Source organism: Callorhinchus milii, unplaced genomic scaffold (genome assembly GCF_018977255.1).
Source record: "Callorhinchus milii isolate IMCB2004 unplaced genomic scaffold, IMCB_Cmil_1.0 Scaffold1, whole genome shotgun sequence".
NCBI classification, from domain to species: Eukaryota; Metazoa; Chordata; class Chondrichthyes; order Chimaeriformes; family Callorhinchidae; genus Callorhinchus; species Callorhinchus milii.
This window is the reverse complement of record NW_024704742.1, coordinates 31634209-31651326: the sequence shown is the minus strand read 5'-3', so window position 1 is coordinate 31651326 and position 17118 is coordinate 31634209. Positions and strand designations below refer to the sequence as shown.

The following is a 17118-nucleotide window of genomic DNA, read 5'->3' as shown; positions in this document are numbered from 1 at the left end:
CTCCATTGTTGCAGTGCAGAGTACTGCTGCAAGGTGGTCATCAGTCATCACAGATCTATGTTTTGATTTATTGAATTTCATCACAGAAACTGTCTCCTCGCATATATGTGTTGATCCAAATAGCACAAGCATCCTCCAGGCATGAGCCTTTATTTTTGGAAAGATATATTCATTAAGAGAGGTGTAAAAACTGGGAAGCGGCACTGATTTAATAATAATAATAATCCTTGCATTTGAGATAGCGTTTTTCACGTCTTCTAGATATCTCAAAGCGCTTCACAGAATGTGCTGGAAAGTGAATATTTGTGGGTGAAATGTGGCAGCCAATTGCACAAAGCAGTGTCCCACAAACAGTCGTGGATTGAAAATAACCAATTTATTATAGTTTTTGTTTTTGGAGGTATTATTAGGCGTGTCCATGACACTGCTTAGTTTTAGAACACTCTTACAAGGACCTTTGGTGGATAATGCAGTGTAGAAAAACAATATTCTGGATTTGAATTGCTCCGCAAGCAATGGATCACATTGCAGGTCAATAAGCTGTTCTTAGTTCCCACACTCTTTTTAAGACCTTTCCTAAACTAAGCCATCTTACATTCATGTGATACGGAACATCCGTGCACTCAGATTCAAATTCCTCAAGCAGAGTTACAAATTTCCTGTGGTTTAATCCTCTTGCTCGAATGTAGTTGACCACTTTCGTAACTGTGTCCATGACAGTGCTTAGTTTTAGAACACTCTTACAGAGGACCTCTTGGTGGATAATGCGGTGTAGAAAAACAATTCTCTGGATTTGTTTCTTTGACTTGATCTTGAATGCTTTTCAGTAACCCAGCATTTTTGCCTGTCATATTTGGACTTCCATCGGTGGTCAAGTTTACCAATTTTTTTCATTCCACTCCTAATTTTAAGATATACTTATTTACTGCCTCCAAAAAGTCTTCTCCAGTTGTTGTATCTTTCATTGACTGTATTGATGCCAATTCTTCTGTGAGCTCAAAATGTTTGGTGATACCTCGAATAAAAATTATGAACTGGGCTGTGTCATTGACATCACAACTCTAATCGAGTGCCAGTGAAAAACATGCAAAATTGCTTACTTTATTTTGTAACTACACACTTTTTTCTTTATTTATTTTCTTTTTTAACTTATTTTTATTTTATTTGTTTTATTTTCCACCCACACTGGTAAAAAAAAAATTACATGTCCATTCTTTGTTGAATATTCGACCTTCAGCGTCCACTTTCCGCTTCTTTGATAAACTTATTTCGAATTAACGTCCTCTTCAGTGAAAAGTATTGCAGCGGTTTCCGCGTGTCCGTGTTTCAAAATTTGCCGATCCGTACATGTCGGACGTCAGCCTGATTCAACACTTAAGGGAGCATACGCACAACTAAGCAGAATGATTGGCTGATGTTCCTGGTCTGATTCAAATGCGAACTTTGTGGGACTTTCTGGGACCGAACAAGCTATAATTTTTTCTTTTGCTAAACACAATGACAGGCAGTAAAGAGTAATTTGGCAGGCCAGATATGGCCCTCGGGCCGTATTTTGCCCACCCCTGACCTAACCCCATATGAACCTGTACGCTCCCTCCATTCAGCATGCTCCAGCCTGCTCCACGTCCCCCGCCCGGCTCACCCCATCATCGGCGGTCGGGCCTTCAGCCTCTCTGCCCCCACCCTTTGGAACTCCATCCAACAGTCCCTTCGCCTTGCTCTCTCCCTTGCCTCCTTCAAGGCACATCTCAAGACTGTCCTCTTCGACCACGCCTTTGGCAACCCTCCTATATCTACCCTCCCTGCCCTCCGCCCTCCCTGATCCCAACCCCGCCCCCACCCCGTCGGGTGCAAATCCCTGACTGTCCTCCCGACTCGAAAGATGCCATACCATGCACGGAAAGGGCCATTCAACTCAACAAATCAGTGCTGGATAAAGGGTTAGAAGGTAAAAGGTACATTAGAAAGTTTTATAAGAACATGGGGATGATGCAATATTTCGGAACATCTGCTCTCTGAACCATGGAGAGGAATCGTGGCTGGAGCCCACAACCCAAAACTAGCACACCTACTCTTTCTCTTACCCACATACTTTTGACACATCCTCCTAACATGAAGGGTCCTATATAATGTAAATTGTAATGTATATAAACTGCCTTAGCCTTACCAAGGTCTATTTGTCCAAATTCCTTCCTTAATCTACTTCTCTAAGCTCCCTTTTGACCTTTCCAAATTTTCCCGTTTATTTAGCCGTTGGTTTATGTCCTCACAGTTCCCTCTAACTCCTTTGCCTTCGGTTAACTTTCTTTGTTAACTTTTTAACAAGAGCAATACTAGTTGTAGTAATGCACTTTATTGATGAATCGATCACACTTTTGGTACGTTGACATCTCAGTTTTGCTTCTCGGTATAAATCACGAATTGTTACCTAACTACGAAACAGAAAAACATTGTTTGGGAACTCAACCAGTCATGCTGTATTTAGTAAATGGTTCCCTTATAGTATGTGGACTCTTTGACCTCTTAAGAGTCTGAATTACTGACCTAGGTAGATGCCAGTCATGTTTTACATTAACCAGCAAAGTAATTTTCTAAAGTAATTTGATTACTTCAGCATTTTCCAGAGTTTAGTTTACCAGAAAGAAAAAATGTTTGATCCATAGTATACAGTACAGTAGTCTGCCTTCTCTACACAAGTGGAGTCCTGTAGTTGCAAGCGAATGGACCCGGGTACAAATCTCAGGCAGGACGAAACCTTATGCAAATTTCCTTACTTTACACACCTCTGTTTAGCTAGCAGTAAGTAGGAACTCAATTGTTAATCGATTGGCAGATTGCTTTCTGTGGTAATAATACCATCAAAAAATAAATGAAATAATAATAATTTGATCACTCAATCCATGACTGATTGGCGGACACTGCTGTGCAAAATTCACTACCGCATTTCACCCACAAAATATAGTCAATTGACATTACAGTATATTCTGTCAAACACTTTGAGATGTCTCAACAAAGTAAGGTACAATAACAATATTAATAATAATCCTAGTATTTGATATAGTGCCTTATCAGGTCGTTGATACATCTCAAAGTGCTTCCCAGAATATACAATCCTCCTACCCTCCCTATCCTCCACCCTCCCTTATCCACCCTCCCACCAGCTTGGATCGAAATCACTGACTGTCCAGCACCTTAGGACGTCCTCCCGTCATGATAGGAGCTATACAAATGTAATTTTGCAATGTATTTTATACTTTAAAGTGAATTGACTGTATTTGTTGGGAGAAATGCGGCAGCCAATTGCGTACAGCAGTGTCCCGCAAACAGTCTTGTATTGAGTGACTGAATTATTATTTATTTTTGAGGGGATTAGTAGCCTCGGAAAACAATCCACCAATTAACTAACAACCGGGTTCCTACCTACTGCTAAGTAAACATGCCTGTGGAGTAAGCAAACTTGTCTAAAGTTTCACCCCGCCCGGGAATCGAACCTGGGTCCTCTCGCTTGTGAGCACTGTGCTATGGAACCCCATCATCACTACATCAAATGCAAGGATTATTATCATTATAAATACTCTAAGTAGTTTCTATCTGTCTGTTCAGGTAGCTCATGGCGCTACTCAAAAAGAGAAGAGTTTTTTCTGGTGTTCTTGTCAACATGATAAACTGTCATTCAAATTATGGCTGTTTGTAGGACATTGCTGTGTGAAATTGGCGGCTGCTTGTTGGACATTGCTGTGCAAAATTGTTACGACACTAAACAGCAATTCCCTACAATTTCTTTGTAGTATTGCTTTTCTCTACGTTACTATAGCAAGATAGTTTCATTTATTTAACCTTCCTTTCCCTTTTGAGCAGAGAGATGAATGGCAAACTTATGTACAACTTTACAAACTTGGATCGTTTCATCCACCTTTTGTGGGAGAATGGTCTTAAGCCAGGTAAGTCACAATCAGCAGGAATCAAATCCAAGAGCAGATTTAAGTAATACTCTTGTCCACATATTAATACATTATGCTCATCCTCCTTAGTGAAGTTAGGGCCATTCTGATGAAATGGTTTAATTTACTGTTGAGTATGAGTAGGGTCAGGAACATATTCTCACTCCCTTCTGCCAGTAGACTATTGAGGATGCTGCAGATGCATTCGCCCAGAAATATACGGTCAATTCACTTTACTGTATTTTCTGTGAAGCGCTTTGAGACGTCTAGAAGATGTGAAAAGCACTATATCAAATGCAAGGATTATTATTATATGTAGTGTGATGAAGCTGTGTGTTTCTATCATCAGTGGACAGTTGATTGTAGTGAAGTATTCTGCCACAATGAAGTACCAAATATATTACACGACTCCAGTGGTCAAAGAGAAACTCACCCAATATGAAACTGACAATGATCGGATGTGACAAATGAGATAAGTGAGTCTACACTAACCTCAGGTTACAGTTTGTCCAAATACCACATTATTTCAATTATTTTATAAAGGAATCTAAGTTGGTGATGCTATGTTTCAAAATCAGATGAAGGCAAATTGTGGTATTTTGAAAAACTAACCAAACTAGCACAGTTTAGGTCACATTGGTTTCCCACTTACTGGGGCCACTGTTTTGAAAGTGGAAGTGACATTTCAGGTAATGTTTTACAGGATATCAGTTTAGTTAAACCAATATCCTGTAAAGTGGCATCGAAAGACCAAAATCAAAACTTTGGTGATGGCTGCTAAAAATATTAAGATTCCTTTCAGTGGCATCTTTGCAGTTCAAAGGCTTTTGCATTTAGAATTTTGCAACTTGCAGCTGTGGAACTAACCACCTTTCTTACCCCTTGATGCACAGAGTAAGATGGTATTCTGTGCATCTGGACTCTTGGGTCAATTGAGAGGGTTCAAATTAACACTTTCCATCCATTTTGCTAATATCATGAATTAGATCACACTATTAAACTTATAGGGCCTGAATTGTAAAATGTTTAGCATCCCTTAGACCCCAGTTTCAGGCCCAAATGCGCAAAATTTAAAACTTCTGTAAAGACATGGGGAAATTTAAAGGAAACAAAAACATTCCATTGGAACAAGTCTTCATTTATATTTGTCCATGAAAGAAAAAAATCTGAAAATTTCCCATTTTCACTCCAATCTTGTCTACTTTGTGAGTTTGCAGCTAACTTGACAATTTATCTTTGCCTGCTAGATATTTGAACAAAGCATTCATTAATACTCCTCTTTTCCCCTCTTCCCACCCACCCCCCCCCCAGCAAAATGAAAATATCAGTATCTTTCCATGGAAATATTTTCCGATGTTCTTTTTCACAACAATGCTCCCAAGTTGGTAAGAGAGATCCAAGTGCAGGCTACTTCCTAGCTAATTTTTGGCAATTCGAGAAGCATCCATGTATCCTTCAAACCTTCTGACAACCCTCTTATCAATGCCACCACTTTGGCTTTAATATTATTTGTGCTCCTAGTCTTTAATTATTAACCTTCGCAACAAGTCTTATAGCTGACAGAAAATCCCTTTTGAAAATCCATACGTATTAAATCTAGTGTATATTAAATTGCCTTTCTCCATATGCTAATAATTACTCTTTTCATAGAGGCGTATGATAAAGGCATTTCCATCACTGCTTCTCTATTCAAATTCAGGACTACAACAACAACAAGATTACATTTGTATAGCGCCTTTCACGTTGAGGACGTCCCAAGGTGCTGGACATTGTACAGCATTTCAGACCCAAGCTGGGGTCAAGGGGGGAGAAGGGAGGGGAGGGGAAGTGGGGTGGCTGATGGCATGGTCGAAGAGGAGGGTTTTGAGGTGGGACTTGAAGGGGTTTGCATAGTTGAGCCTGGAGGCAATGAAGGCATGAACAAGAGTTTCAGTGACCTGAAGGGTGAGGTAGTGGCGGATTCGGGCGATGTTATGGAGGTGAGAGAAGGTCAGAGCGGGTCATGGCTTGGATGTGGGTACGAAAAGACAGTTGAAGGTCAAACAAGACACCGAGGTTCCTGACTGGCTGGTGAGTTGAAGGGTCCAACCATGGAGGCTGATGCTGCCAGAGCCTGAGGTGCTGAGGCGCTGGCGCGAGTCAATCAGGAGGGCCTCAGTCTTGTTCACATTCAACTGTAAGAAATTTGCCCTCATCCAGGACTTGATGTCCGACAGACAGTCTGTCAGGACAGCAGTGGTCCTGGAGTTGAGGATGGAGGCAGAGAGATAGAATTGGGTGTCATCCCCATACATATGGAAGTTGACCCCATGTCTGCGTATGATGTCACCGAGGGGGAGCATGTAGATATTAAAGAGGAGAGGGCCAAGGACAGAGCCCTGGGGGACGCCAGACGTGACAGTGCAGGAGCTGGAGGAGAACCTATAAGAGGCAACAAAGTGGAGACAGAGAGAGAGAGGAATCGAACCAGGCAAGGGCAGGTCCGCGAAGATTAAGTAAAGAGGAGAGGCGGTGTATGAGGATGGAGTGGTCAACACTGTCGAAGTCGGCAGAGAGGTCGAGGAGGACGAGGAGGCAGAGGGAGCCTGGATCACAGATGTTCAGAACGTCATTATCTAGATGGATAATTAATCAATTTTACGACGTGTAGAGCTTTGTTGCAAGTCAAAGTGTTGAACAGTTTCAAGGTTGTTTACTCATTCTTTTTAAAGTACTCTAGCTGGTTGCACCAAACTAGTTCATCCACATCCAGCACATGATCCCAGTAGAAAAGGCTTCAGGGCTTAGATGGTTACTTAGATCAGCAGATGTTTTATGATAGACAAATGAGGCAACAGAAGACAGCAACAAAGTATGGCACTCTTGTTCCTGGGGTCTAAAATACAATTTCTAATGGAAACAGTTTACTATTTATAAGAAATTTGAGTGATGAATTAATGGGAAATAGTGTACGTCACGCCGATTTATGGGAACTGTGCTCTGAAAGTTGTTTGTGTTTGGCAGAGTTCTCAAGGCTGGGGTGATGTACTTTAATTTCTTTATTAAAAAATGCTGTTAGAAATCACCTCCAGTTATTAATTAATTTTCTTACTTAATATTAGTTTTGTGGGACACTGCAGCCTTAATGAGTGTTTAGGATATATATATTTTTAAATTGATTGCTTATTTTATTTTTGTTGCGAACTGTACGGTTTGTTTGTTGATCTCTGATTTTCAAGAAAAAATGTTGATATTTTACAGGGTTTGAGCTTATGGGAAATCCATCAGGCTACTTCACCAACTTTGAAGAGAAAGTACAGGTGATTGAGTGGAAGAATTTGATCACCCTATTGGCAAAAAGATATATAGGTTAGTACATAGAACAGCTGTCATTCACTTTGCAGTTTGTGGGACATTGCTGTGCACAAATTGGCTGCTGCATTCACTTACAAATACATTGCCAGTACATTTTACAGTAATTCTGTGAAGTGCCTTGAGACGTTTCAGCAAGATAAGGAGCTACATCAAATGCAAGGATGTTATATTTTTCTAGTAGTGAAGTGTAAGGTATTTGATAAGTGGCAGTGACTACACAGATTAGTCCAGCTGATTGTGACCTAGTTTAAGACCATTCTCCCACAAAAGGTGGATGAAATGATCCAAGTTTGTAAAGTTGCACAGAAGTTTGCCAGCTACCTCTCTGCTATTAATCCTAGGCATTCATTTTATTACGTTGAATTGAATGATTCAGAGGTTGCCTCTTCTGACCAACTGTCAGCAAATAGCACACAAAAACCCACATTATAATTGTAATTATTCCCAAGTAATCTAGTATACCTTCGTAAACGTTGGTTCTTTTCAAGAGGCAGAATTGGGATATACGGATTCTTGTAAAATACAGTGGAGCCCCATTATAATGTACTTGTGTTGTAAAAAATCGCAATCAGTGCTTTAATGAGGTTTGACTGTGCAGCTGGCCAACTTGCTTCTTGCATACTAGCAGGTTTCTGCACTAAAACAATCATGGCCAACATAAATTCTTATTTGCTGCACTTGAGATGGGTCTTGAAGGTGGCAAGGAAGGGGGCGAGACGGAGTGACTGCGGGATGGAGTTCCAGAGGGTAGAGGCAGAGTGGTGGACGGCCCCCCTGCCAATAGTGGGGTGAGCAAAGTGGGGGATGTGAGGCAGGCCTGCTGAGCGGAGGGAGCGAACAGGATGGTAGGGGGTTAGGAGGTCAGAGAGGTAGGGGGGAGCAAGACCATGGAGGGCTTTGAAGGTGAGGACCAGGATCTTGAACTGTATCCTCTGTGTGATAGGAAGCCAGTGGTGTTGGGCAAGGATGGAAGTGATAGGGTCGCGGAGCCTAGTGTGGGAGTTCTGGATGATCTGCAGCCTGTGGAGGGAGGAGTTGGGGAGGCCGACAAGCAATGAATTTGCATAGTCGAGCCTCGATGTAATGAAGGCGTGTATGAGGGTTTTGGCGGCCTGTGGTGTGAGACAGTGTCAGAGCTGGGCGACGTTCCGGAGGTGGGGGAAGGCGGAGTGGGTCATGGCACCAATGTGGGGTAGAAAGGATAGTTGAGAGTCAAACAAGAAGCCAAGGTTCTGGACTGGCTTAGAAAGGTGGAGTGTGCAACCGTGGATGGTGATGCTGTCAGTGCCTGAGGTGAGGAGGTGCTAACGGGAGCCAACCAGGAGGGCCTCGGTCTTGTTGGCGTTCAACTGAAGAAAGTTAGCTCTCATTCACGACTTGATGTCTGACAGACATTCTGTCAGCACAACACAACCAATCCACTCCAAGCATACAATTGAAGCCATGCTTATAATAACCATCTAACGTAGTAAAAGATAAAGCTTATATCCTTTTTGCACCAGTTAGTGGAAACTCTTCTACAACCTCTTGTCCTTGACCTAAAATGTGACTGTTTGGCAAGCTAGGACCACTCTATCCATTAGTACTTTGGCTTGCAAGATTAATTGATTTGTATAATGTCTGCAATATTGAGCATTAACAATGTCATCTTTTCAATTTTAAAACAAAACCTATAGACTAAAACAGGATACTGTATCTGTTTTACAAAGATAAGAATGTTGTCCTTCACTTTCTCACCTTGGGTTACCATTTAATTACAGATATGTATGGAGAGGCATATGTGTCTAAATGGAACTTTGAAACTTGGAATGAACCAGATCATCATGATTTTGACAATGTAACATTCACAATTCAAGGTGAGTCAAATATGTAGGTAGCAATCACGTAGAACCATTCAGCCCTGTTCCACCATTTAATTAGATCATGGCTGAGCTGTACCTCAACTAATCCTTTCAATTCCAATTTCCCGCTTTCTCCCCATATCTCTTAATACCCTGACCTATCAAAAATCTGTCAACCTCACACTTGAAGGTGTGGGTGGATTCATCATCCATGTCCTTTTGGGGGAGAGAATTCCAGATTTCTACCATCCTTTGAATGAAAAAATGATTCCTGATTTCACTCTAACATGGCTTGCCCCCTTGTTTGGATTTCCCTACCAGAGGAAATAGCTTCTCTGTAACTTCTCTGTAACTTCAAATTGTGCTCTGAATCCATCAGCTCAACAATGGGGTTTAAAGTGACATGTTTTGAAGTACAACAATTTAATTTGAAGCCGATGTGCATCAATAGAGCAGTGTGCAGCGTGTGGGTAAGCAGCTGACTTTTTGCACGCATACACAGTGAACACTGATTCTGATTTTGTTGATCGTGGCCATTAATTAAAATGTCAAAAAAACAGTGCCATTAATTAAAATTTAAAAAAGCAAAAACAAAATTGCACTTTTAAGTCAGCAAAATTAAAATCACACAAACAAGCATAAGGTGCACTGGAATGTTATAAATCCCAAGTGCCAACTATAACATAATCTTCTTTTATATGTGTGGTTCCTTTGCGCATATTGATCTTGTGAGAGATTGTTAATTCCCTGTAGTAAGTGAGATAACAATTTATTTTATCAATCTAATCAATTCTAATAATTCTTACTTATTTAGTTTGTTACAAAAAGATTTTCTGTTGCTTAGCAAAATAACTCCAGTTCCAGCTATTGAACACTCATAAAAGCTTAATTTTACCTGATTTGGAGTATACACAAACTCTCGCCCAGATGGAGATACAAATGTTTGCCTATGCTCCAAAAACATAGATGCAGCTTGATGAAAGACGAATAGGGATCACAAAGTACCCATTGGGCATATTGTTAGAATTTGGCCAGCTAACACATCACAGCTTACCTCTATGAAGCACTGGTGAACTTCCCATTGCATGTCCTACTAGGACTACTCTATTTTTTAGGTAGGTTAGCTTGCAGAGGTAAGTGTTAGGGCAGATTTATTTATCTTCCGCAATTGAGGTCCACCAGTCCTCTGTCCTATCACAGATATCAGGGACCAAGTAGCAAGAATTCCATCTCCATTGACTTGACTATCCGCCTATGTCTCCATTGACTTGTCTATCCTCCTACATCTCCATTGACTTGTCTATACTTGTCTATCCTCCTAGTCAGTGGACCTCGCTATTTCAGAAGTGGAAATACTGAACCCACCACAGAGTAAACTTCTCTCTGCTCTCCCTTTGTTACAATGGTGATGGAGAGATCCTACTTACTTCACCCCTCCTTCCTGCCCAGATTGCACGTTGATCAACAAATAGCAGCAATTTTACATTTATATAATGCCTTTTACGTCAGAAGGACATCTCAAAGAGCTTCACAGAAGACATTTATCAGGCACATGTTCTAATGTGAGCTCTTCTTGAGTAGTGTGGTGAGCAAGAAAGCTGCACAAAAAGTTGTGAGTGCATCACCACCATCATTCATGCCACAAACCAGACATATATTGTAACCATTAAATGATCACACAATCATTTGTTATTTATCTATTAAACCATAGAAATTTATATTACAGAAGAAGGCCATTCAGCCTATTGTGTCAGCGCTGGCTCTTTTAAGGACTATCCTTTAAGTCCCATTTGCTTAGCTCTCAGTACACGAACCAGAAACCAGGCTAGCAATTGAGTCTCAGATATAAGATCATGGGCTTGCAACCCACATTCCAAGTAGCATCTTATAGTAACCATCCAAAGCTCTTTTATTCTCACAGGCCTTTTGATGAGCATCCTTCTTCAGTGTGGTGGAGACATCTTTGTAGGACAGTTTATGATGTGCCAATCACTTGACATTCTGGAGATCCAAATCCAAGTGTAATTCGAAGGAGGTGGCAATAGTGAATAGTATATGACTCTATTGACACACACAATTATCTTTTACATGTCTGCTTAAAAAACGATATTGAATTTAAATTTTTCACTGTATTTAGAATCGAGTAACATGATTTTAACTATATGTCAACATTGATTATTTTAACTACAACAAATTGCAATTTCATGCCAGAGTGGGAGATGTAAATAAGCAGTCTTATTACATTTCAGTCTTTAAAACAACACTGTCTGTTTTAGGATTCCAAAATTATTACGATGCATGTTCAGAAGGTCTGAAAGCTGCTAGCTCATTGCTCCAACTAGGTGGACCAGGCGATTCATGTCACCCTCTCCCACACTCACCTATAAGTTGGGGCTTGCTGAATCACTGTTACAATGGGACCAACTTCTTTACTGGAGAGATTGGAGTGCGACTAGATTACATTGCTTTGCACAAGAAGGTTAGTCATGCTGAATTTCATCATGTTCTCAAAATAAAAACTACCGGGGTCTAATTTGCAGTAATTTAACTGGATTCCACACAATTGGGTAGTATGTCATGTCAAGTCACCATAAATTTGCTCTAACACAGTGTACTACAGAAACAGAGTTTCCACTGATTGACATTATACAATTTCTTATTAAGATTAAGTAGCACTGTAAATTAGTCTCCAGCATTCATAAACCTGCAGAACAAACTTGTTCATGGTTGACTTTGTTTTCTCATCACTTTCCTCATCTGTTTATAGGGTACAACATTTTTTTAAAATGTTTATTTTCAAACAATATATACCACAGCTATTCATAGGTATTTCAGTACCTGCCTTTGACGTTGGAACCATTCAAGTCTATTTGGTCTTGCCCCCTTCTCTTTTGCTGCATAACATAAAAAGTTATCCAATTGATCTAATTAATTACCTGAAAATGTAGTTCTCACCCAATTTCTCCCCCCATGGTTACCTACTAAATATACATCTAATGTAACAGATAAACATTTAATTTACTTCTATGAGCAAACCAGTATTAAAATGTGTTTTCATTGTAAAATAAAATGTTGAATAGCAGATTGCATCTGAATGTTTTTGAATGAGTCATGACCCTGTTTTGAGTTCTTGTTATTTGTCATTCCATTAACTTCTGTGTAAAGTCCACTGAACATTGGACATGCTTTTTGTGAATGATTCTGCAAAGTATTATATTAAATTGAAGCTATTACTTTGTATGTTAAATGTCACTTTGGGGTTTAATTTTTTGAATTTTTTAAAGATTTTACCATAACTAAGTTGTTAATAGGTAAAACTCATGGCATTTCAATAAATATCTCCACCCTAAGTAAGTAGGTTTAACATGAACTAAACCAGGTGCTTTTGAGTGGAGGGTAAATTCCCAATGTACTGCTAACGCTTGTTGGAAATGAAGAACAATCATATGTCCTCATCCTCACCTACAAGGCCCCTACTTACCCGCCCGTACCCTCCGTTCCTCTGGCTCCTGTTTGCTCCACATCCCCCGCCCCAACCGCCCTACCATCGGTGGCCGGGCCTTCAGCCTCTCAGCCCCGAGGCTCTGGAACTCCTTCCCCAGTGCCTTCGCCGCCTCCTCCTTTTCCTCCTTCAAAGCCGGTCTCAAGACCTTTCTCTTTGACTGTGCCTTCAGCTCCCCTCTCGACTCTCTACCCCCTCTCGCTCCCTCCCTTCCCTCCTTGACCATTTCCCTCTGCTCGGGTCCTGACTCAACTGTCCAGCGCCTTGGGACATCCTCCCGACGTGAAAGGCGCTCTATAAATGAAATCTTGTTGTTGTTGTTTTATATGTTTATCTCTTATTGTTCATGTACAATATTTAAAAATTCTGCATGATTTTTACATTCATGCCCCCACAACTCCCACAGAAAAACAGTAATCTAGCTCCCTACTGGTCTGGAACCAAATAATTATGGTGAGAGAAAGTAGATCTAGTTTTCCTGGTTATTTAATTCTGCCTTGTAATGTAGAATTAACTTGAAGGGGGAACAGGTGCCGTGGGTTATATGTGTAATAGTTCATACAAGAGCAGAGAGTTAAAAGTTACGTGTTCCTTTCTAGCTTTATAAATGATACAAATTAGTTTCTATTTGTTCTTATCTTGACTAGAAACAATATTCCCTACACATGTAGGAAGGCGAATGCAGCTGAATTCCTGTGGGTCAAATATTACAAGCTGAGTATCTGTTTCTTCTGTGTCTCACAACATAGCATAGAAATTTTTTTTTTTTTTCTATGGGTCCTATCATTATACATTTGTGTCAGTCGGTTTGAAACTATTTCCATTGTTTCCTTTCAAAATAATGTTTTAACGGTATTTTGTGGAATTATATTAACTTCAGACTTAGACTAGAATCTAGAAATTTACAGAGCAGAAGTATGCCTTTCGGCTCATTGAGTCCATTTAGTCCCACTGACTCGGCCTATCCCCAATATCCCTTCAAAACGGTTTCTTTTATATAGCTGTCTATGTTCTTCGTGAAACAACAATGGACTCTGCATCTACCACCTTACTTGGTAGGATAATTGATAGTCATAATGGCTGATCCAAACGCAGCTTATAGTACTGATAGTTTGTTTTAAAATTCAGAATATGTAAGTTGTCCACATTTAATTGGCTCTGGAACTCCCTTCCTCACTCCCTTCGCCTCGCCCCCTCTCTTCCCACTTTCAGTCTCGGCTGAAGACCTTTCTTTTCGACCGGGCTTTCGGTCACCTTCTTCCCCCTCCTCCTGGCTCGGCCTCGGGATCCGTTACTGTGAAGCACTCTTGAGACGCCATCCAGCGTAGAGGGCGCTATATAAATCCAAGTTGTTGTTGTTGTTAATTGCGTACGACCCCAATATTTGAAGAAGGTCTTCTCAATAGTCAGAATTGTATAGCTGGTGTGGTACAGACAAGAGTAACATGTTTAAGAAAAATATAATATAACACATTATACAAAATGAAGCAATTTTACATATAACATTTTATTTTCACAGGGTGGAGGCAGCTCGTACCACATCTTAGAACAAGAAATGGATACAGTTCAACAGATCCTGGAACTTTTTCCTAACTTTAAGCCTATTCCAATTTACAATGATGAGGCTGATCCGCTAGTAGGTTGGTCAATTCCTAAAACATGGAGGGCAGATGTGACATATGCTGCTATAGTTGCCAAGGTAGATACTGGTGTCCATTGTTAACATTTACTCCCATTCAAACTGCTTTCTTTAAGTATTCCATTCTACCTATGAATAGTTTCAGTCTGGCTTCACTAATCCTAAATTTACTGCAAACTCAGGAAGGAAATTATGCTGAGAGGTCAAGATAACTTGGCATGACATAGAAATGGCTATGAACCACTGAAAGTGTTTCATTAGGGACACCTGCCTTTTCTGTTGTTTGACTTGACTGAAGTGGCCTCGTGAAATTGAGTAAGCCATTTTTAAGCAAGTTATTTCAGATCCAGTCCAGAATTGATACAGAATCCCACTCTGGATGGGTCCCATTAATACCAGGTTAACCCCAAAAAATGACTCCCTTGTTTTAGGGTGTTATCTGTGTTTTGAGAGCTGAGAGATCATGTAGTACTGAGTGTTAATGTGCACTGATGATTTAAGATTTATGTTTAAAAAAAATCTATGTGTACATCTGTAAGTGGAGCAGTGTTAAAGCCGACTCAAAGTAGTTCAGAGTACTTCACCTTTTTGTTTCTTGGAGGAGGATGGCAAAACAAAATTGATGAAATCTCATGACCTGTGGGGGTGGGGGGGAAACTTTTGCCACTTGACATGAAATGGGAATGCAAAACGTTTAGGCTTTCTGCTGTTTGTCTCCATTTACTTTCTCTGCCGTCAGGAACTATGATGTCAGATGCAATATATCTGATTTTCATTCAGTTTTAAGTACTATATTTAACAGTTTTCTCATACCACCTTGTGCAAATTACACTGGCCAGGAACCAAAATTCTATTTGTGGCAGTCAGAACATCAGCTTACTGTGAATATAATTAGTTCAATGTTTATAGGATAAAGTAGGGTCAGGTAAATTTCAGAATTCACAATGGCATCACCTTCAATACTGTTGGAAAATATTGTCTTTTATATGGGGATTGAAGGCTTTGCTGCCCTACATTAAAGACTCACATATGCATTATTATATTTGTGGGATGCTACCCTGCCTGAGGGTTGCTATACAAATGCTAGTTGTTTGTGATACTGTCTAAATCTAAGCCTCTCCCCATGCCAATCAAATTTGTTATTCTTAAACGGTTTATTTGTTGTGTAAAGAGGAGCTTATTTAAGGAGTGTCCAGCTGCTCGTAAGAATGCAAATAGCCAGAACAGCTGGTGTGTTCTTACCTTGTGTTACCAGTTTATGTACTGTGGTTGTACACGTGTTATTGATTTTAGCTATGTTTTCTGTGAAAATGAAAACATATTACCAAGCAAATTAAGGCATTTACGTTCAAGGCAATATTGTGTCATACATAGGAAATCGGTTGAGAGATAAGGGAGAAATAATTCGTATAAAAGGGAAGTTCTCTATTTGGTGGACAGTGATAGGTGGTGTCCCTCGGAATTAGTGCTGTGGCTTCAGCGTTTCACTGTATGTATCAATGACCTGGATACAGGAATAGAGAGGATTATTTCTAAATTTGTGGATGCCACTAGACTAGGAGCTGTTGTAAATTATGACGAGGACAGTTGAAAAATACAGAGATATAGACACAGCACTCTCTACAAAGTTAACAACAACAACAACAACAACAACAAGATTGCATTTATAGAGCGCCTTTCACGTCGGGAGGACGTCCCAAGGCGCTGGACAGTTGGATCGGGACCCGAGCAGGGGGGAAATGGTCAGGGTGAGGGGAGGGAAGGGAGGGAGAGAGGAGGGGGTAGAGAGTTGAGAGGGGAGCTGAAGGCACGGTTGAAGAAAAAGGTCTTGAGACCGGCCTTGAAGGAGGAAAGGGAGGAAGCAAGGCGAAGGCACTGGGGGATGGAGTTCATAAACCTTCGTGTAATGTAGCATTGAATTTTGCAACTAATACTTCAAGTGCAGTCTCTCCAGTGATCTGTATAACTTCAACAGTTCCTCATTGCTTTTAAGTTCTTTACCTTTGGCTTGGAATCCCAGCATTCAACTTGCCTTGCCAATGGCACTCTATACTTGTGTATTTGTTTTAGTGATTTATTCACTAATATACCCAAGACCCTTTGTTAATCTGTTCCCTCTAGAATCTACTTCCACCTCCAATTTTTATGACCATAATGCTTTACTTCGCATTTGGCTATACTGAATTGCATTTATCATAATTCTAACCACTTGTCAGCCTAATCTTTTAATGTGTACCTCTTGCAAACCTCTGCATTTTTCTTCATTTGTAAACTTGGATATACAGTGTAAGCCCCATTATGAATCTCCCAATACCATTTTGGTTTGACTTTCATAGCACTGGTGTGCAGTGGACATGCATTAATCGCAGTACACATTGCTTTTGGTGATGAATAGGCTGGGTAAAGAAAGGCTAACTTCTAGATCATCTGATTGTTGCTAATGTCATTTCCTATATGTGTACTATATGCAGGAAGTGCTGTGTGATTGTCATTTCACGAAAGAAGTCATAACAGCAGCACTTTATCACACATGTGCAGCACAAAGTAATTGACCTCAGGGATGCTTTCTGTGTTTTGCATACATTTGCGCAATGCACAGAAAGTAACATCTGATTATAATAATAATCCTTGCATTTGATATAGCGCTTTTCACGACTTTGCGATGTCTCAAAGCGCTTCACAGAATAGACTGTAAAGTGAATTAACTGTATATTTGTGGGCGAAACGCAGCAGCCAATTGTGCACAGCAGTGTCCCACAAACAGTCGTGGATTGAAATGACCAATTTATTATTGTTTTTGGTTTTGGAGGGATTATTATTAGGCTCTGTGTGGAGTAAGGA

At 40.3% G+C, this 17118-nt stretch overlaps 1 protein-coding gene across 5 annotated transcripts in view; it reads left to right on the top strand.

The window, feature by feature from the left end:
• idua (alpha-L-iduronidase) overlaps window positions 1-17118 on the top strand; it is a 46836-nt gene that overhangs the window by 18685 nt on the left and 11033 nt on the right. For 3 of the 5 annotated variants that reach the window (XM_007907699.2, XM_007907701.2, XM_042339449.1), the window contains 5 exons: window positions 3859-3941; window positions 7182-7289; window positions 9056-9151; window positions 11413-11615; window positions 14158-14337. In XM_007907699.2, the coding sequence (XP_007905890.2) occupies window positions 3863-3941; window positions 7182-7289; window positions 9056-9151; window positions 11413-11615; window positions 14158-14337 (666 nt within the window). In that variant the 5' untranslated portion in view covers window positions 3859-3862. The remainder of the gene's footprint in view (window positions 1-3858; window positions 3942-7181; window positions 7290-9055; window positions 9152-11412; window positions 11616-14157; window positions 14338-17118) is intronic. The other 2 variants (XM_042339458.1, XM_042339461.1) reach the window with 1 other exon arrangement.